Raw genomic sequence first — 20,206 nt, forward strand, 5'->3', positions numbered from 1 at the left:
GGAGTAAACACATTTTCGCCTGAAGGCCGTTTGTTTCAGGTAGAATATGCAATTGCTGCAATTAAAGTAAGTTGTGAGAAAGAAAAGTTCTCCGGGAAATATATAATATTTTATTATTCTTAGTTAGGCTCAACTGCAGTTGGAATAAAAACAAAAGAAGGTGTTATCCTTGCGAAGCGAGAAGCGTATTAGCTCACCTTTATTGGAACCAAGAAATTTAGAGAAGATCATGATAATTGATAGGCACGTTGGGTGTTGTATGAGCGGACTTGTTGCAGACGCAAAAACGATGATAGATCATGCTAGGGTGGAATCTCAGAATTATTTTTTCACATATAATGAGAATATTCCAACTCAGTCTGTAGTCCAATCTATCAGCGATTTAGCATTGGATTTCTCCGATATTAAAGAAAAAGGCAAGAAAAAGTCGATGTCTCGCCCTTTTGGAGTAGCAATGTTAATAGCTGGAGCAGATAGCGACGGAAGTTCAAGTTTGTGGATGACGGACCCTTCAGGGACATATACTCAATATTCGGCAGCAGCTATAGGCACAGCTCAAGAAGGTGCAGAGACCATTCTATTAGAAAACTACAATTCAAATATGTCATTGAAAGAAGCAGAGGATTTAGCGCTCATTGTTCTTAGACAAGTTATGGAAGAGAAAATCAATTCAGTGAACGTAGAAGTTGCTGCTGTTAAAGAAAAAAAATTCATTATTTATGACAACAAAGAGATCCAAAGAGTTTTAGACCGTCTTCCTCCACCTACACACATTGTGCCTTCTCAACTTTCATAAATAGTATTTTTTCGTTTAAGTTTTCATTACTCTACACAAAAATTATGGCATATAGAAGCCAAGATAAGATTATTAGTTTCATATCACACTTTGAATTACCAAGGATCAACAATCATTGGTATTAAAGTTGATTATTTATACTTATTAGATTAGTGATATCTAGAGCAATACTATTATTTGTTTCTCACGAATTTAACCTTGATTATTTCCCAATGAATCTCTCCAACTTTGTTCTTTGATCCTTCATTCTCGAATTGTTGCTATTAATATTTGTATCAATATTATTAAGTATTCCCCCCTGATTTTTTAGTGCAGTATTCATATTAATTGCTCTGTTGTGCATTTCTTTCAACATATCGCCAATTTGGTCCAGACCTTCGTCAATTTCTTCATTAAACTGAAATAAGCCATCATTTTTAATATCAGAGTTACGCTCTTTTGGCAACTCTGATATTATTTGGGACTTACTCTCATTTTGAATCTCTTTATTCTTTTGAAAGTTAGGAAATGCTGGCCTTATATGAGTTGGCTCATTTTGTCGAAATAATCCCTTAAACCAAAATAAGAGTGGATTTTTTAATGAATTTATTGCATGCTCTGTCTTATCTAGATTGTCTTTTATTTTTTCAGTTTCATCCTCAATCTTGTAAAGTTGTTCTGTTTGCTCATTTAATTTTGTTGCACTGTACATGGAAATTTCATTTGCGTCTGCAGCAATTTTTAGAGTATTTTTTAATGCCTTCTTGCATTTATTTTGCAATTCCGCAATCTCTTGTTTACCAGAATCTTGTTTCTCCTCATTATATATATTTTCCATATTTATTTCGGAGATTTAATTATTAATACGAAATTTTAAATATGGTATTTTCTAAAAAATTAATTTAAGTTTTGATCACAAAATGTTTAATTAGAATACATTTCCGACTTGAAAACGGTCGAACCCTATGCTTAGATCATTAAGAATAATACAAGAAATTATAAGATAGTAAATTGTTTATTAGTTTTTACTTAATACTAAGAAATGCCGAATAACAATTTATTTAAAAACAGCGGTACAAAGGTTTTTTATAACTCAAATTAATTATTGCATTATTGCAAACCCCCTTGTTGTTTACAACTGTTCTTATTTCATTCCTGCGTTTTTTCATCGATTGCTTCAACACGATCTGATTTTGCGTGTTTTCCATTGAAAACTTATGCAGTAACTAGTTAATATAGTAATGTTATTACAATAACTTTAAATTTACAAATAAAATTCTTTAATAAATAAATTTGTAATCTCATTCACATTAAAGTAAGCTCAGAGGTGTTATTAAGCATTCGGCATAAATAATTAACCAAAAAGTATTTTCTCATTTAGATAGTTTAATTCATTTGGCACAAATTCAGAAATTTTATCTTTATGATGTAGATTCGAGTTTGGTTTAGTAATACAAGCGTTTGAATTTTTGTATAATTCAAAACTCCACAAGCCAAATTTCTCACTATAGTTTTTACTAAGTGATTGATTAACTTTTGATTCAACTAATTCGCTATTTCTGTTAATATTTTCATTTTCACTGAATTGATCACTATATCCAACTTGAGAATCTTCAAAGTTTGTAGCTGAATTATCTGAAAAAATATTTTCTAACATGTTAAAAATATCAAAGTCTTTGCTTTCCAAATATTGAGAGCATTCATATTCCAAAAGCTCGATTTTATCATCAATTTCTATTGTTTGATTTTTCTTCAAATTATGTTCAATTCCAAAAACAGGCTCTTTAACTTCAATATTATCACACTCCTCAGCTCTTTTTACGAAACTGATCTGATTCTTATTTGAAAGTTTTTGAGTAACCTGTAAATGATTTTGGTCAAAGTTTTTAATTGAATCATATGATAATTGCCTTTCAGTAATAAAGTTGGTATCGAGTAAGTTATTATTTGAATGATTATTAGTCTCGTTATAGCAAAGGTTATCCATATAATTCAGAGATGAGATCCTTGGAGGAATCAATTGCTGGCTATCTTGCTCAAAAGAAAATATGGAATTAGGCTCTATATTGAAGTCAGCGCTCAACCATGGCGAAGAATCCATTTCAATCGAAGAAAATGGGGTATATGAAATCTTGTTAAGAGACTCCTTTGTTGTTGGGGTGCACGAATAGCTTTTCCCTCCCCAGTTGCTATTGAATATAGCGTTATAACTCAGGTCACAAGTAGATATATTTGAAACGCAGTTAGAATTGTTTGTGGGAAAGTTACTCGGAGGCGGAGTTTTTATGCTTGTTTCTTTGTTATTTCCAAAAGTTAATAGTTTTGGTGTAGATATTTTGTATTGAATCCTATCAAAAATTTGTGATGAGTTGACTGACTTTGAATTAATGGTAGCTGTTTCAGTACCATTTTCATGACTCATTTGAGTAAGTTTTTTTTTACGACTTTGGGAAAATGGAATATATGTTGCCATAAAGCACCTAGATTGTACGAAAATAGAATGGCTTGAAATTAACGCAAAAGTTTTGAATAATCCACAAGGAATTCTTAGATCCACTTCAGTTTTATAAGGATCTATTAGGCGAATATCGCCTAAATATATTGATGTTAAATTGTTTACTTGCGATAAATTTTGAAACATAGAAAATTTTTTATCCTTTGAATCAAAATCCTCTCCTTCAGAGGAGACATATGAAGGCATGGGTTTTATTCGTATAGTTACCTCAAAAAAATTATCTTTTTCCAAATCCGAAACTTTGACAATCTCTAATGATGGATATATAAATTTAATTTTTTCTAGGAAATTATTTGATAGTTTTCCCAACTTGATAATATTTTCTTTGCAGCTTTCTGAATAATTTTCAGATATCAAAATTGCATTATAATATGATTTTTGTTTTGCAAAAGTGTCAATTATTATTTCATTAGTCTCTATTAGGATTGTGGAATTTTCTTTAGAGAAGCTTCTTTTCCTCCATCCAATAGGCTTTAAAGGAATAAATCCATTAAATGCTGAATCTTCATTCTTAAATATTCTTTCAAACTCACTCTTTATCGCTTCAACATTTTCAGCAACAACTCCTTTAAGTTTTGCAATTACAATCTGAAAAAAACCTGCACCAATATCTGAGAGTCCTTGAATAGTTGAAAATAACCTGGAGGTATTAGTTTCTTCAGGAGAAAAACATAAGCTACCACCATTTGATTCACAAAACAGGTCTCTGCGTTGATGAGTTACATTATGTAAAGTCGCGCTTGGAAAAAATAGTGGTAATGTGAGCCAAACCTCATTTCCACATCGTCCTTCTATATTTTGGCACTGTCTCATTTGAATTGAATTATTATTCAATATACTTTCATTGCCAGCAAAGTAATTACTTTCAATACCATGATATATACCATTCAAAGTACTTTTCGAGTTTATTAAATATGACAAACTATTTTTATCAATAGAGTTAATTTCTTTTATTTGTGATTGAATATTCATTGCAATTTTTGTTTCGTACTTCGAGATTATAATTCCAATTGAAAAGTAGAGTTATTTTATTCTAATAATTTGATAACACTTAATTTTTATAATTAACCATTAAGATAAAAAGTAAATATCTTTGTTTTGTATTTTGAATTTAATAAATATATAGCACTAGTTAATATTAAGAATAATAGAAATTTAAAAAATCAATATTTCGATGACTCTGGAAGTATTTATCAACACTTTTGCTCATGCAAATACTATCCAATATTACCTTTGCGGTTATGTCAAATGTCATTTAATACAAACACCGCTAACTCCCCACACTAGATCTTGGCGCTTCGAATAGATTCATTAAGTTATTTGTTATTTTTTGCATTCTGTAAATTATGTGGAATATTAATAATAAATAAGACCTATCGTAATTAAACTGTCATCGTGGACTAATTAATTTAAACATTTCTATACAAATGTTTAATTTAATGAGTTTATGGTTTAATTTTGGCCCCACAGTACGCATTTTCGATACTTAAACAGTGAATAAAAAGTGAGCCTTAAGTAAAATATGTTTTGAAGCTGTTGGAGCTTTCTGTAAAGCAATATAACGAAAATTAATTAAATTGCTCAATCTCCTTCTTTTTATCATCAATTAGTTTCAGAAGGTATTCAACTGAGATTTCTTTTTCAAGGAATCGTTTTTTTTTCTTAAATTCAATTTCCTTTTCTCTTTCAAGCGTTTTAATTCGATCTTCTTCTTTCTTATTTATCTCTTCGTAGTAGGCGTCGCATACAGTAACCTCTGGAGGCTTGGAGACTATTTTTGAACTTATCTCCGTTTTGTCGTCAGAATTGAGCAATTCTTTGTATTCTGGTAATGAAATAGCAACTCCAAAAATCTTTAGAGATGAATTTGGCATAGAAATACCTCCTAATGATTCAATATACTGGCCATGCCTACTTCTATAATTTGGTCCACCTAACTCTACAATCCTACACTCCCATTTGTACTTTTCCTTTAGAAGTGAGTTAATACCAGAATTTAAATGCCTAACTTCATTTTCATCACTCATTGTACAATCTCTTAGTTTCTTGGCAAGATTCGATATTTCTTCCATAATCTCAAACCTACTAAAAAAGAATTATTTTTGTTAAATTTTAATGATTAACTTACATTGTCTCGCATTCCCTGATTGTATTGGTAAATTGTACACTAGAATACCTTCCTCTTCCCTCAAAAGAAGGTTTTGAGATTTTGTTTTTTACTGAAAGCCATCTATTGAGCATAAAATTTGCCTTTTCTGAGTTTCTTGCCATAATTAAAGATAGTGACAATTTGATATTTTTTTGCGCCAAGTTATTAAAACCAAAATAATGAATTTTTTAATAAGTGGATTTGCGAGAGCTCTAAAAATCCTTACGGGGTTTCATACAAATACTAATTTAATAAGACTAATTTCTATCATTCCTATCATCTACCTGTAACTTGCTCTTTTCATTTGAAAACTGAACCTTAACAGGATTCATCAGGTTTTTTATTAGGTCGTCTATCTTCAAGGCCTTAATGTGTTCATAAGAATTAGGATTTTGGTCCTTTTCTTTATAACTAATATTTGAAAAGTGATTAATAATATCTTGGGCAACTTTTGATCTTTTTATTACTCCTCCAGGAGTAAGTCTAGCGCAGTACTTGAAATCCTTTATACATGTAAATGGCGCAAATGTTGGTATTACTGCAATTATTTCTGAATCCTCATCTTTATTTGTAGGTAAGAGGCTGTCTTTAAAGTATTGGAATTCACGATTCTCTGTAGAATTGTCTACAATTCTATTTTTGTAAACCTTTTCCATCTTCTCCTGTTCTTTTCTTCTTTTTTCTTGCTGGGAAATATGAAGTTGCCTATTTTGATTATTTAAAAATTCATTAGAGTTTTTAGTCTTATTGCTTGAACAGTCATCATTAGCTTTTTTCATCTCTTTACTTCCAAATAACATCATTTTTATTTTTCGTTCTTCATCATCTTGCTCCCCGTACTTGTCTGCCACTTTTTTAAGCTTTGACTTTTTCCCACGAGGAAGAGCGCTGTTTTTCTGCTTATTATTCGTGGGGTTGGTATTATTTTTTGTCGAGGTAGCTTCTTCCGAGGTTTTAGGTAGTCTTTCCGATGAATTTTTTTGAATTCTTTGAGATTCTTCATCAAAATCTCGATTTTTGGGAATTGACTTATTTAAATCCAACTCTGGTAAATTTTTGTAGTCAATTCTTGAAAATAAGCCTGCATTTGTGTCAATGGTAAATCTGTGCTTTTTATTTGAATTTTGATTTGATACCATTATCAGTCTTTGTAATTCCTCAGGTAAATAAGGTACTGCATCAGAAATAAATCTCCCCCTTTCACGCATGTGAGAAAGGTGCTCAAGTTCTAAATCAACTGGATCAAATCTAATCTTCTGAAGGAGCTCACGAGCACTAGGAACATGATCTGGTATAAATCCCCTTGGGGTTGGACCTCCGTCAATTGATCTTCTTCTATAGTTTTCACGTAGCTTATTATTAAATTGATCATGAGCATCTGTAGCTTTAATTACATTTTCCCTATTGAAGCTTTGTTGAGGAGATGAGTCAAGATTTTTCATCCAATCAATATTAGATTCGATGCTTGTATTTTTATTGCTATCAACTTCAGAACTATCTCTATTTGCTTTATTTGTAAAACCCGTATTATCTAAGACTTCCTCAGAAGAAGAGGAAGAAATTGCTACAGGAAATTCCACTTTATGAGAAAGTAACTCTGCAGGTGTTGGCAAAGTTGAAGCTGAAAATCCTAAAGGAGGTGGTCCCTCATCAACGGAAGATCTTCTACTTGAGTTTTTGGGAGTGCATAAAAGATTTGGCGATTTAATTTCGGTTTTCAAATGATTGCTTTCGTCTGCGCATGAACTATTGACTCTTAAAAAAGTTGTAGCAGATTTCTCACTTTCACTATCTGACGAGCTAGTATCGATAGAAACTTTGCTTGCTAGTTTGCTTAAGCTTTCAAGACTATTTACTGAAGAGGTCTGGTTACTTGCTTCATCAATTGACAAAGGATTAAATGGTCTTGAAAGCAATAATTCAGGTGGTAATTCATCAAACTGTACGCGGTGTTCTATTTTAATTGGAGGAATAATATCGCTTACATCTCCGACCGAAAACCTTACATGCGCAGAATTATGATGTTTCCCTTCGGCAAACCTTTCTAATAAATTGGACTCAAAATCTGATTCTTCATCTGCATCATCTCCTGAATCGCTCTCAACTTTTAATTTGGATATTTTTGCTAAATCACCTTGATTACTATCATCAGCTTTGGATTCTTCTGTGTTATTATTTGGTTGTATGCTTAAAGGTGTTATTTTGTTATAATTACTATCAACTTGGTTGAAATTTTGTTTGCTTTTTATAAAGTATAATGCACAACCCATTTCAAGTTTTAAAGGAGGTAAAAAATTTTTCTTACCACGAATAACAAAGCTTCCGGTACTTAAATATTCTCCACTTGGAGCATTTTTGCTTACTTGATCTGGGTAAACCCACCATGCAGAAATTACAGTTTTATTAACCCAAGCCTTACTATAGCATATACTCATTTGTCCTGCCTCACATAATGTGTTTAATGGTATATCTTGCACATTGTTGGGATTTTTCACAATACATGTAGTTGCGCCATGAATATCTGCATGAATATATCTGTCATTTTTTTCTAAATATCTTCTGAAAAGGAGTTCGTTTTGACTAGCGTCATGCCCACCAATAATTAAATATCCATCAGATGATATAAACCAATAAAATTTCTCAAACCAATATTGTGCCCTTAACTTTTTAATTCTTGGAACATTTGATACTAAACCCTTAGATGCCTTTTCTGCATCTTTCTTTGCAATATTAGTGACTTTTTTAAGCGCTATTTTATATGCGTGCTGCGTTTTCTCAAATTTTTCTGCAAGAGCCTTGCTTTCCATGTACTGAAATCTAATATTCGACTGGATAGATTTTGAGATTATTAAGTCAAATTCGATACTCTTTCCTATTTGATCAACTACTGGTGTAATTTCCGAGCCTAAATCCCTTTGGGAAAACAAAATCTTAACTTTATCATCCTTAAGGTTTAATGACTTAATATGTCTTGCAAGTGGATGATTGTTTTTCTTTTGCTGTTGAATTTCATTCCAAATATCTTGCCATTGAGCGCCAGTTGCAATTAAGTGCCTAATTAATTGTAGAATTTTTTCCAGTATTTCTTGATGAGACTCCATGAACTTTGCACGAACTATGCATGCTTCCTTTTCAGAAGACAGGCCTTCAAGACGCCTTTCTTGGTCAATTTTCACTTTATCAACTTTGCTATATATAGTTTTGTGTTCTTGAGTAGCAAATTTGGACTCTTTCACAATGTCAATCGAACTGTAAAATTCATCAACGCATTTGCAAAAGTTATCCAAAATTCTACTAATTATTATTCCTTTTGGAATAGTCTGCGCTCCGGATATCCAGCTATGCCCTTCAATATAGGGACTATAAGAAATATAAACTTTTTCCTTAGATTCATGCTCATTATTCCTAGTACATGATGTCTGATTATTCAAAATGGTATCACCCTGTAGTATTTCTTTTTCGGAAGGAACTTCAATAATGAGGATGCCTTTATAATTATGGTTAAATATATGTGATAATGCGTCTGAAGCTTTATTAATGCAATTAATGAACTTCTCTGAAATCTCATCAATCATAGAAAAAGTAAATAGCTCGTTCGCAACGATGCCTTCTGATTCTAATAGCTTTTCAAGTATTGAAAGATGAAAAGACTTCATAACCCGGCTAAATACATCTAAAATAGTAACCCCAGAATTATTTTTTTCAGCCTGCTTTCGCTTTTTTGAATATGAAATTTCTGATTCCTCCTTGTTTGAATCAATATGCTCTAGCTCACTAAATATTTTTCTGAGCTCTTCTTTCATATTATTGTAATTTTTCAAATTACTCAGCAATCGTAAAGGATCATTAAAATTCTTTGTAAACGAAGACTTTATTGGAGATGAAATGGAACGAGAAGGAGACAAAACAGCCTCACAGTCTTTCCAATTATAATATTTCCCAATCGAAAAATCATTTGTGTCTCTAAGAATCACTAAGATTTTATAATTGCAGTCTGTCAAAATTATATTGCCTGCAACAAAAAACTCAAAAATAAGATAAAAAGTATTATCTCCAAATCCAAACGTAAGTTTAACTATTCTGTCCATACCCATTTGAGAAATATCATCCAACTTTTTATTACGGATATAGCGTCGAAGCTTACTATTGAAAAATGAAATACTTGAAACAGAAGTTTTGTGTTCATTTTCGCGTTTCCATTGAGTAGTGTGGAATCGAATTCCAGATTCTACCAATAAAAATTTTTTTTCTTCTCCTCCAAATTTAAATAAGTATGTTCGGCTATTGATATCATAAATGTTTATCAGTTTCTGACCCTTTAAATCTTTTGAAATGCCATGCACCATAGCACAGATATCGACAGAAGTCATACGACTCTTAACCATCTTGTAAAACTACACGAATTGTAATAAATTTTGATGAAATTAGTCGTTTATCCTTCCTTTGCCTTTCACATTCAATTAATCCACTTATTAAATTTATCTATTTGTTTGCACGCAGCAAAGAAAATTCAGGAAATAACCTCTAAGCAGCCGATATTTATCAAGATATAGAAATTCACTACTTCACACCAATAAAATCTCTGGCCTTGAATAACTACGGAGCTAATTGCTTGTTTTGAGCTTTGATTTTTAATAATTTAATACATATAGGCAATGCTTGCAAGTAATTTAGGCGCCAAAAACACCCATGAAGCTAATCCCGGGTAAGCTTAATGTTTTTATTGCATAAACAGTTTTGTCTAAAGCATGAAAAATAAAAATAAGAAATCAGTTATTGGAGTAAAAAATTAAGCCTTAAATAATTTCGATGGCATAATTTATTGTATTCTTCTAATACTATTATTAAGTAATAATGTTAAATAATGCTGTAAAAACAATTATTTTTAAAAAGAAATGGTATTTAGAAATAATGAATAGTACTAATAATAAAAATGACATCATATATATAGTTTCTTAAACTTTTAAGAAATTTGCTTTAATTTCTTTCAATTATTATTTTAGCACTAATTTAAATAATTAATTATTTTGATCTAAAAACTCCATCACACATGATCGTTGCCGGTAAAAATATTATGTAAAGAATAAATAATTTGGAATGATGTAAAATGTTGAAACCTGAATATCAGTCATTTCCACTTGTTAGGATTACACTGATAGGGCCACCAAAATCAGGAAAATCTAGTATTGCAAATTTGTTCGTGAACAACAACTTTGTTGGTTATTCAACCTCGAACTTACCTGAGTATGTTGTATTTATTGCAAATATATATATCTAGCATATTAACGATTAATGTTTAATTATAGAGTTTACTATCGAACTGTAAGACTTCCTCCGGAAGATTCGGAAATTGGCGACCCTATTTCATTGTGCTTAGAAATTGAAGACCTTCCAGGAATAGAATCAAGTTATATAAATGATCAATTTATCAATAGATATTTCAATATGGCCCGAAGAGAATTATTCATCCCACCTGGGACAAAAGATATAATTCCATTTAAAATATGGAGACCTCCCAAAGTTCCTCTTGCTGCAGGCCAAAAATATTTACCTTTGACTCAGGGAAGAATGGGGTTCATTTTTGTGTGCGATATAAATGATATTGATTCAATTAAGGCAATCGAGTTGCTGTACCAGAAATTTCAATCTATTTCGGAATTATCCATATCATCTATTAAACCTGTTGTTTTTTTATGCGCAAATAAAGTCGATAAAGATACAGAAACGAAAAATTTTGAGCTAAACTTATTCAGGATTGAAGACTTTGCTAGCAGAATGTTCATTCGTCTTTGGAAAACTTCAGCACTAACTGGAAAAAATATCAGGCATGTAAGTGATAAAATACATTAATCTACTTAATATATTTAGAAAGATGTTTAGAGATATGCTATATTTAATTAACTCAAATAGTGCGCTATGGCAAATTGATTTGAGATACGTGGTAAGTTTTCTTTAAAACTTTTTAAAATAGCTAGATATTATAAATACAAAATAGAGTGAGAGTTCGGAATCAGAAGAAGAAGCTCAAGATTTTCTTTCTCAATGTTTAAATATTTAAAGTGTAATTAGAACAGGTGGTTAGTCAAGGTTTGCATTAACCAAATAATTAAATGTTTGTAGGCGCCATACAATGTCGTTTTGACTTTAGCCAGAGAGGCGGATAAATAATAATATTTAAACAAAAAAAAAAAAATGTCAGCAAGAGGTAGCCGTGGAAACTTTCGTGCTGGTCGAGGTAGCTCACGTGGCAAAGGCGGTGTACCTTCAAATGGCAGACCCTCATTTTCAGGTCCTCCATCCTCAATAACTGAATTGGGAGAGGTGCTGCATTCAAGCGAGCACGAGTTAGTATGCAAAAGCTTCCTTAACGACCAAGTTCCATACTTCAATGGAAGAATATTCCTGGAGAATAAAGAAGAAATAGGAAAGGTTGACGAAATCCTTGGCCCTATTAATACCTATTTCTTTTCTATTAAAATGAACAATGGAGTTAAAGCTGAGTCTTTCGTTACAGGGACCAAAATTTTTATCGATCCTCAACAATTATTGCCAATGTCGAGATTCTTACCAAAGACATCTGCTCAAAAAACTACCAAGAAAACTGGGGAGGCCGCAATAGGAAAAAAAAGAGGTTTTAATAGCTCTCCAGGCCGTGGTGGTCAAAGTAGAGGTGTAAGAGGAAGAGGATTTGCAAGAGGGGCATCTCCCAGAGGTTTTAGAGGAAGAGGAACTAGCTCATAAAGAGTTTATCTATACAGTTAATATATTTGAGGTAATAATTATCTTCGCAGATCTTTTTGTCATTCTTTAATTCATGGTATTTTTATCATCAATCTTTCTTTTTGTCATTCTCTTTTTGCAAATACCTTTATTTTTAACTCTTCTTTCACCAATTTCTCTTTCTTTTACGGGATATCCTTTCCCTTTTACAACTTTGTTTAATAAATGGCCATTATCTAGTAATATTTCAATAAGATTACTAGCCCTCTCTTTTTCAATATCAAGAGCCATAGCAAGGTTTCCTTTGTTTACGAATTTAAGGAATTTTACTACTTCAGTGGCCTTCTCAAGTAGTTCAACTGAATTAATTGTTTTAATAGTCCTATCATCGGTAGGCGAACCGTTTTGGTTTGGAATTAATTCGTTTAATTTTATTTGTTTAGATTCAGTTGACGAGCCTGCTGTTAACTCCTCATCAGTTCTTTCTTTTATTTTATCATTGCTAAAAGTTTGAATTTTCAATAACTCTTGCTTTTCTGGTATTTTTTCTTTTTTTTTTAATTGACTTGCACTCAAATTCGTGTATAAATTCAGTTCAGAGCTATCATTATAATTCTCAACAGCGCTTTTAACTTTTACAGATAAGGTATGAAATTTGGTATCAACATTACCAACAACAGTATCAATTGGAATTTCATTGAATGATAATATATCAGATGACCTCGCGGGTCTAAAGTGATTTGGTTCATAATCATTTGGAACACGGTCTTCGTAATACCAAAGCTTCATAGACATATATCTAGATTCAGGTAGTGGGGATAATGACTGCGTTAATAAAATCAACGCACGCAATAATTGGACCGTTTGTTGTCTAGCATATTCTTTGGTGCAACATCCAAAATTATTAATCTCTTGCGAATTTGATGTCTCTTTCTCCTTAGATTTACGTTTTAAATTAATATTTGTCCCTTTTTCAGAATAGTTGAAGTGGAAGTGGTAGCTTTCAATGAGCTCATCGCACTCACCATGTATTCCAAAAACTAGTAACTTTAAATATTGTTTTTCTAAAGCGTCAAATACTCCATCTTCTAGCCAATTTAAAATTAATTTAGATTCTTGGTTGAAAGGCCTCAAAACTTTAAGTTGCAATCCAGAAACATTTTTATCTTCAAATGCCTCTTCATCGAACAAATTTCTCAAATACGCAACTGAAGATACTGCGGTTCTAATTGTATTTCTCATCATATTCAAAGATTGAATATCTGTTACTTGCTGATAATAAATAACAATATATGGAGTTCAATTTCATTTAAATCAAACTTACTTGCTGTGTTTGTTTGCTTAATTGGGAGGTTGCCATTTTAATTTGTATTTTTGTTATATATTTCAGTATCACAAAATGTCAAGACATTTTTTTTCATATTTCCCCATTTGCTAATTTTACATGTAGGACCGGTACTAAATTACTATCAGGCGGCTATTCTTTTTTTTTTGCTCGCCAATAACGAATTTATTTGAAGATAATGTTTGAAATTAAAAATAATGAATTGTTATCAAATAAAAGTGAGGCTGCGCAACTAAATTCAAGTCATGATGATAAACTGCTTTTAGAAAAAGCAAAGAAAGCTCTTGCAATACAAAGTAGAATCGAAAAGAATTTATCAATATTACATTCAAAAGCTGATAATGTTAACGAACTAATTATAAAGACAACTGAAAATGGGCACTTGAATTTGGAAAACAATTACACTCTTGTTTCGTCTAAACCCACATCAAATAGTGAGCATAAATTTTCTTGCATCGAAGCTTTAAATGTGAAAGAACCTAAGTTAAACTCAATTGCTCAAAAGAGATGTACAGAATTTACTGATCCACGATTAATTGTCAAACAGAAATCAAAAAAAGCTTTAAGATTTATTAGGAAAGGAGTATTTTCTAGAGCAGAGATTGAACTAAATGATCCTGATCTTGTTTCTAGGAAAAAAAGGAGGCAAGTAGAAGAGTTATTTTTTTTGAATGATGAAAGTGTTTTTTCTAAAGTTTTAATTCCGGAACTTGAGCATTGGGATATGCCTTTTGTTAAGCCAAAAGAGAATGTTTTAGAAGGTGAATTCCCATTTGAAATATTAGTTTCTAAGATAAGTAATCTAATTGAGCATCCTGTTCCTTTAGAACCTTACTTTGATCCTGACGAAAATATTTCATCTGTTATTTTCCTAACAAAAAAGGAAAAAGCACGGCTTCGTAGAATGAATAGACAAGAAAAAGAAATGGAAAGGCAAGATCGAATTCGAATGGGTATTGAATCTCCTCTTAGACCCATACTTAAACTCTCAAATTTACATAACATTTTAAACGAAAAAGCAGTCGCTGAACCTTCAAATATTGAGCTTGAAATAAAGAGACAGAAAGAAGAGAGGATAAAGCTGCACGAAGATAGAAATGCGTCATTAAAACATAATCAGGAAGATAAGTGCAAAAAGAAAGAAAATAAATGGAAGTTGGATCAAAATAATCCAATAGTACATGCTGCAATATTTAAAATTGGTAGTCTTAAGAACAAAAGGTATATTTTCAAGATTGATAGAAATGCACATGACTGCCATTTAACAGGTTGCTGTGTTATTAGTTCTATTGACCCATGCATTATTTTAGTGGAAGGCTCAAAAAAATCGATAAAGTTCTATAAAAACTTACTTCTAAATCGCATTAAATGGGATCAACCGATTGAAACAACAACTAGCTGTAGTTTAATATGGGAAGGCGTAAGGCCTTCAAGGATTTTTTTTAAATGGAAGATTTACTATTGCCATTCAAAAGAAGATGCATATAGATTTTTTTTAGATAATAACTCTCTTGATCTCTGGAATATTTCTCAAAATTAGAATAGCCATTTTAATGTCAAAAGCTGATAGATACCGCCGATTTTTATTATTTCATTCTTCTTTCATAAACTATGTTAATTTCAAATCTCTGTGGAAAGTTTGGATGGATAGCGTATCACGAATATTTATTTACCAAAGAACGTCTTCACAAGTCTCTATTGCCTGCCTTATCAGCTAGTCCACACCACATTGCAGTTGTAAACCAATTTGATTCAAGTAAGGCACACTTAATAGAAATAAACGGGAAAATCTATAAAAGGTGGGTATTTCCCTTTACATACTATTTGACTTACGAAAATGAATTCAATTTATTAGAAAATGAGCCATTGATTGTTCCTGAAAAATGTATATATTTTATGGACGCAGCAAGTATCATTGTAAGCTATTTATTAGATATTGACAGATTTTCTACAGTATTGGATCTGTGCTCCGCTCCAGGAGGTAAAGCTTTAATCATTATTAAAAGAATCTTAGAAGACATTAACAAACATGGTGAAAAAGATAAAATGTGTCATATAACTTGTAACGAATATGATAAAGGTCGGTTCAGCAGACTTAATAAAGTTTTGCAAAGTCATATTGGTAACTTTGATCTAAATAGAGTAAATGCAGTTACTATTTCAAATGATGCGACAAGTTCTTCGCTATTGTATTCACTACGTAAGCAGAGCCGATTTTTGAAAATTTTAGTCGACGCTCCTTGCTCATCTGACCGTCACTTGATTCTATCAAATGATTTTAAACATTGGTCAATAAAGCTTGCAAAAAGAAATTCCGAACGTCAAACTGAAATAATAAACAATGCGATAGGATTGTTGCAAGACGACGGGATAATCTTATACTGTACGTGCACTTTAAATGAAATTGAAAACGATTACACTGTGGAACGCATATGCAATAATTTAGAGATAAGTACGAATGATTGTTTTAAGTTAATGTTAAATATTATAAAAGAGTTCAATAACAGGTATAACCAAGTAAAAATAATCTTAAAACCCATTAGAAATGAATTAAAGAAAGAAGAGTTTGATGAAAAATCTAATGAAAAATTGTATTTTAACATAGAAGGAAATGAGAAGAATATAATAGTTTTTGAGTATACAAAATTCGGCTCTTACATCCTTCCAGATTCAAATAATGGAATTGGGCCTCTGTATCTAGCGTTCATTAAAAAAAAAAGAAAATAAACACAAAGTAATTTTACAAATTCTTTTTATTTGCTTTTCTACTGTTTTTCCCTTCGTGTATTTGTCCATTGGCCGAATTGATTTCCGTGTGCTCAGTTAAACTTTGATCTGTAGTCAATACAGAATAAGTAATAAATCCTATTGCGATTAGCCACCAATATTTCCTTAAAAATGATGATTCAGTTTTAGTAGTTTTTTGAATCTCAATTTCGCTAGTAGCCGAAGTAACAGGATCAACGTCAGATATTGTATTCATATCAACTATTTTAACTTCTTTAAAAACGTATTCGCTATCTCTAATTTGTTCGCTTTCAATCATGTTTACGCCTATTATCATGCCATTATTCATTGTAACATAAAGCGCAATATTTGAAGTTAGCTTGGATGTTGCTATGCTGTTAGACTCAGGAATAATTACTTTTACATGATCATTTTGCTAAAATAATTATGCAATTGTTGAGTTATTGATGAAAAAACTTACTGAAGTACATTTAAAGTCCTTTTTTAAAAAAGGTGTATAATCGTCGGAGTTCTTTACAGGTAATTTTTCTTTCAAAACTTTCTCATTACAGTATAGATGTACCTCCAAGTATTTATCTGCTGTCGAAAGACAGATACAAGTCAAAATTGAGAAAGCAAGTACTGTAATTTTATAATTGTACATCTTATTTCATAAGACGAAAAAAAAAGATACCGCGGTTATAAATTCAGGAATTAAAATAACTCAATATATGTATTCTCTAACAAACAGAACTACAAGAGTATGAAATATACTCATATTAAGACTTAAAACTAATTAAATGAATTCGTAGAGGGCCTCGTTATGTTTAATTTTCCCTATTGATGCGAGAATAAGGCCGTAAAATAATGGATTTGGGCTCATTGGCCTTGAAGTGAACTCAGGGTGATATTGAGCAGCAATGAAAAATGGATGGGATGGTAACTCTAGAATTTCATTCTTGCTAACATCCACGTCCTTTCCAACAAACTTCATGCCATTTTTCTCCATCAGAGGCACAAATTCAGGATTTATTTCGTAACGATGTCTGTGCCTCTCCCTAATAGTGTAAATCTCTTCACCCGTCTCTGTACAAAGAGTTGTAAATGACTGGAACTTACATGAGTTATAGATTCTATAAGCGAGTGAGTTCTTATCGTGTATCATAGTGTTCCAACCTCCTAATCTCATTGTACCACCTTTATCACTACTAGTAAATTCGCTCATGGTAACGACAACATGAACGGACCTGGATGAAAGTTCAATATCTGTATTAGGGCTAAGTATTTCCTCGCCAACGCTCAACGTACCATTGCAGGCGTGAGCAAGGTTCAGTTCATCCATACTAGAGATTGGCTTTAAGTCTAAAGCTAAATCATCTTCGAACTCTTGTGATGTTGCAAGCGGTAATTTTAAAACATTTTTGCAAAACTCGACTACTGACAGCTGCATTCCAAGACAAATACCTAAGAAAGGAATGTTATTTACTCGAGAATAATTAATTGCCTCGATCTTTCCGTTTATTCCTCTTTTTCCAAATCCTCCAGGAACAAGAATGCCATTGACAGATTTTAATAAATCCCAAGTAGATTTCGAGGTTTTTAAAGCTGAATTATTCGACATAATTTCCGTTTCTGCCTCCAATTGAGTGGCTTCAATCCAAACAACTTCTAATTGAATCTTAACATGTAATGCCGCATGCTTAAGAGCTTCAATTACACTTAGGTAAGTGTCATCAGATGCAATATACTTTCCTACAATTCCAATTCTTGATTTTCCATTTATAAATGGGTTCGGCATTCCAGAGGGAATGCTTTCCCCACGGTGAAGTTTATCAGTTAATATTGACAAATCTATAATATTAAACCAATCAGCTAATAGCTTTCCTGGTTCTCGTATAGATAAACCAAGACGCCTGCACACCTTGTCCGCAAGTTCTTGAGATTCTAACAATTTTACTACAGCGCTTGGATGTTCGACTGTGTGTACCGAAATAATATGCTCTTTTTTCACTTGAGTAAATACCTTTAACTGTTCTCTGCATAAATCATCAATAGGAACTTCGCACCTTCCAAACAAAAAATCTGGCTTTAATCCGACTTCTCGTAATCTAGATACGCTATGTTGAGTTGGCTTCTTTTTTAGTTGATTTCCAACATAGGGCAAATAGCATACATGAATAAATGCTATATTTTCAGAACCAATATTAAATATAAATTGTTGTAATGCTTCTAAATAAACAGAACTTTCAATATCTCCTACAGTTCCACCAACTTCTATCATACAAATATCTGGTAAAATGTAATTATCGGAACTATCATAATATCCTGAAATGCCAGCAAGCTTAATTCGTTCTTGAATATAATCAGTCAAATGCGGCACAACTTGAACAGTCTTTCCTAAGTACTCTCCCCTTCTTTCGCGACTAATAACTTCAGAGAAAACCTTCCCTGTTGTAATAGAATTGATATTGGTCAAATTTAATCCCAAGAACCTTTCATAATTTCCCAAATCCAAATCGACTTCCTCTCCATCATCCAATACAAAAACCTCTCCATGCTCAAAGGGAGACATAGTCCCTGCATCAATATTCAAATAAGGATCTATTTTTATCGCTGTTACATTATATCCTCTGCTTTTAAGGCATAAGCCAAGTGAGCTTATAGCTATTCCTTTACCTAGTCCGCTCAAAGTACCACCTGTAACAACAATATATTTTATCACTCGATCATCTGCTAAATGATTTACAGAGCTAGTTGTTAGTTTTGGTGACTTAATACGGCCTGATTCTTGTTTTGATTTAACTATCATACTTAAAAATTTATAGCTTAAATATATTACGGTAACCAGTACTTTGAACTGATTTGACTGATTTTAGAGGTTTTTTTTTGCGGTTATAAATTGCCAAATTTAATGGATAAGCAAGGCGCTTAACTAGTTATAACCTAATGTCTTAAGTCACTTTACAAGCAATGCTAGATAAGCTCGAGTATGATTTACTGTCGAATATTTTTTGATTCTCCTTGAATTCAATTAATTAAGTGAGCTCCAAAAAAAAGAGAATCGTCTTGTGTTAACTTTGCATGATTTTACATTCGCATAAAATTATATTTTTTTACATTAAAAAATTTAATTGTCTTGTTCATTATTAAAATGTTGAACTGAACCATTAATATTTTATTAGTTAGTGTCCAAACTCACAAAGCATACTTATAATGAAATAATTATATAATATACATATATATATTTCAGAAAATTTTAAAATACTTCGAGAGTAATATGTAATGTAGCGTTTTGGAAGTTTTTATAGATTGTTGTATTAAGGGTAAGCTTGTGTTTGTTTAAATATGACACTCCATATCAGCAATCAAGTATATAATTTTAATAATAAGCAAACTACAAAACATTAAACTTTGAGATATGCTCGAAATTTAATGAAAAAAGTTATTCATTATCAAACTCTTAATGATGCCAACAAAACGTTCTATGCTACCAAATTACTGTCTTCAGAAACAAATATAAGAAAATAGACATTTATAATCAACTTAAAAATATACCAAATTTAATTAGTAATTTATTATCTTTGAAATCTACGAAATTTTATGACACGAAATAAAAGCGTTGGCAATTCTGTATTTAAATATCAAACGAGTTAAAAAAAACAAAATCTCACATATCTAAACAAATGAATTTTTTTAGTCTGTTATACCAATTTATTGTTCTTGGGTTTAAACCTTCAACTAATAAATTGCTTGTGTGTAAAAAACGTATGACTTTGATACACATTTCATGATGATGATATATTAATTGAAAACTATTGAACAGCTTTATTCCAAAGAGCGTGAGCTCGGTCTTTTTTTTTGAATATCTTGATCTCGGGTCAATTTTCAAAATTTCTACTATGAAATTGCGTAATTTATTGAAATTTTTATATGAATCCCCGTCATCAAAAAATTGGATATTTGTTTCTGTTTTTT

At 31.6% G+C, this 20,206-nt stretch overlaps 12 protein-coding genes across 12 annotated transcripts; 5 read left to right on the top strand and 7 right to left on the bottom strand.

Moving 5' to 3' along the window:
* Nucleotides 1-229: 229 nt before the first annotated feature.
* Nucleotides 230-796, top strand: Chro.50200 (proteasome subunit alpha type 5). The annotated part of the gene is made up of 1 exon (XM_663224.1): nt 230-796. One exon carries the CDS (start codon nt 230-232, stop codon nt 794-796), a length of 567 nt encoding a protein of 188 aa, XP_668316.1.
* A 202-nt stretch (nt 797-998) lies between these two features.
* Nucleotides 999-1,613, bottom strand: Chro.50201 (hypothetical protein). The annotated part of the gene is made up of 1 exon (XM_663225.1): nt 999-1,613. The coding sequence occupies one exon, from the start codon at nt 1,611-1,613 to the stop codon at nt 999-1,001; it is 615 nt and encodes a 204-aa protein (XP_668317.1).
* Nucleotides 1,614-2,129: 516 nt separating this feature from the next.
* Chro.50202 (hypothetical protein) lies at nt 2,130-4,262 on the bottom strand. The annotated part of the gene is made up of 1 exon (XM_663226.1): nt 2,130-4,262. The coding sequence occupies one exon, from the start codon at nt 4,260-4,262 to the stop codon at nt 2,130-2,132; it is 2,133 nt and encodes a 710-aa protein (XP_668318.1).
* Nucleotides 4,263-4,858: 596 nt separating this feature from the next.
* Chro.50203 (hypothetical protein) lies at nt 4,859-5,362 on the bottom strand. Its single annotated transcript, XM_663227.1, has 1 exon — nt 4,859-5,362. The coding sequence occupies one exon, from the start codon at nt 5,360-5,362 to the stop codon at nt 4,859-4,861; it is 504 nt and encodes a 167-aa protein (XP_668319.1).
* Nucleotides 5,363-5,696: 334 nt separating this feature from the next.
* On the bottom strand, nt 5,697-9,824 carry Chro.50204 (hypothetical protein). Its single annotated transcript, XM_663228.1, has 1 exon — nt 5,697-9,824. The coding sequence occupies one exon, from the start codon at nt 9,822-9,824 to the stop codon at nt 5,697-5,699; it is 4,128 nt and encodes a 1,375-aa protein (XP_668320.1).
* Nucleotides 9,825-10,731: 907 nt separating this feature from the next.
* Nucleotides 10,732-11,289, top strand: Chro.50205 (GTPase). The annotated part of the gene is made up of 1 exon (XM_663229.1): nt 10,732-11,289. One exon carries the CDS (start codon nt 10,732-10,734, stop codon nt 11,287-11,289), a length of 558 nt encoding a protein of 185 aa, XP_668321.1.
* Nucleotides 11,290-11,631: 342 nt separating this feature from the next.
* Chro.50206 (small nucleolar RNP proteins; Gar1p) lies at nt 11,632-12,180 on the top strand. Its single annotated transcript, XM_663230.1, has 1 exon — nt 11,632-12,180. One exon carries the CDS (start codon nt 11,632-11,634, stop codon nt 12,178-12,180), a length of 549 nt encoding a protein of 182 aa, XP_668322.1.
* A 66-nt stretch (nt 12,181-12,246) lies between these two features.
* Chro.50207 (essential protein for meiotic synapsis) lies at nt 12,247-13,404 on the bottom strand. The annotated part of the gene is made up of 1 exon (XM_663231.1): nt 12,247-13,404. The coding sequence occupies one exon, from the start codon at nt 13,402-13,404 to the stop codon at nt 12,247-12,249; it is 1,158 nt and encodes a 385-aa protein (XP_668323.1).
* A 278-nt stretch (nt 13,405-13,682) lies between these two features.
* Chro.50208 (hypothetical protein) lies at nt 13,683-15,044 on the top strand. The annotated part of the gene is made up of 1 exon (XM_663232.1): nt 13,683-15,044. The coding sequence occupies one exon, from the start codon at nt 13,683-13,685 to the stop codon at nt 15,042-15,044; it is 1,362 nt and encodes a 453-aa protein (XP_668324.1).
* A 71-nt stretch (nt 15,045-15,115) lies between these two features.
* On the top strand, nt 15,116-16,231 carry Chro.50209 (hypothetical protein). Its single annotated transcript, XM_663233.1, has 1 exon — nt 15,116-16,231. One exon carries the CDS (start codon nt 15,116-15,118, stop codon nt 16,229-16,231), a length of 1,116 nt encoding a protein of 371 aa, XP_668325.1.
* A 13-nt stretch (nt 16,232-16,244) lies between these two features.
* Nucleotides 16,245-16,580, bottom strand: Chro.50210 (hypothetical protein). The annotated part of the gene is made up of 1 exon (XM_663234.1): nt 16,245-16,580. One exon carries the CDS (start codon nt 16,578-16,580, stop codon nt 16,245-16,247), a length of 336 nt encoding a protein of 111 aa, XP_668326.1.
* A 447-nt stretch (nt 16,581-17,027) lies between these two features.
* Nucleotides 17,028-19,040, bottom strand: Chro.50211 (last step in pyrimidine biosynthesis pathway; Ura8p). The annotated part of the gene is made up of 1 exon (XM_663235.1): nt 17,028-19,040. The coding sequence occupies one exon, from the start codon at nt 19,038-19,040 to the stop codon at nt 17,028-17,030; it is 2,013 nt and encodes a 670-aa protein (XP_668327.1).
* Nucleotides 19,041-20,206: the final 1,166 nt, after the last annotated feature.

This window comes from Cryptosporidium hominis, assembly GCF_000006425.1.
Source record: "Cryptosporidium hominis TU502 chromosome 5 CHRO015073, whole genome shotgun sequence".
Classification (NCBI taxonomy): domain Eukaryota; phylum Apicomplexa; class Conoidasida; order Eucoccidiorida; family Cryptosporidiidae; genus Cryptosporidium; species Cryptosporidium hominis.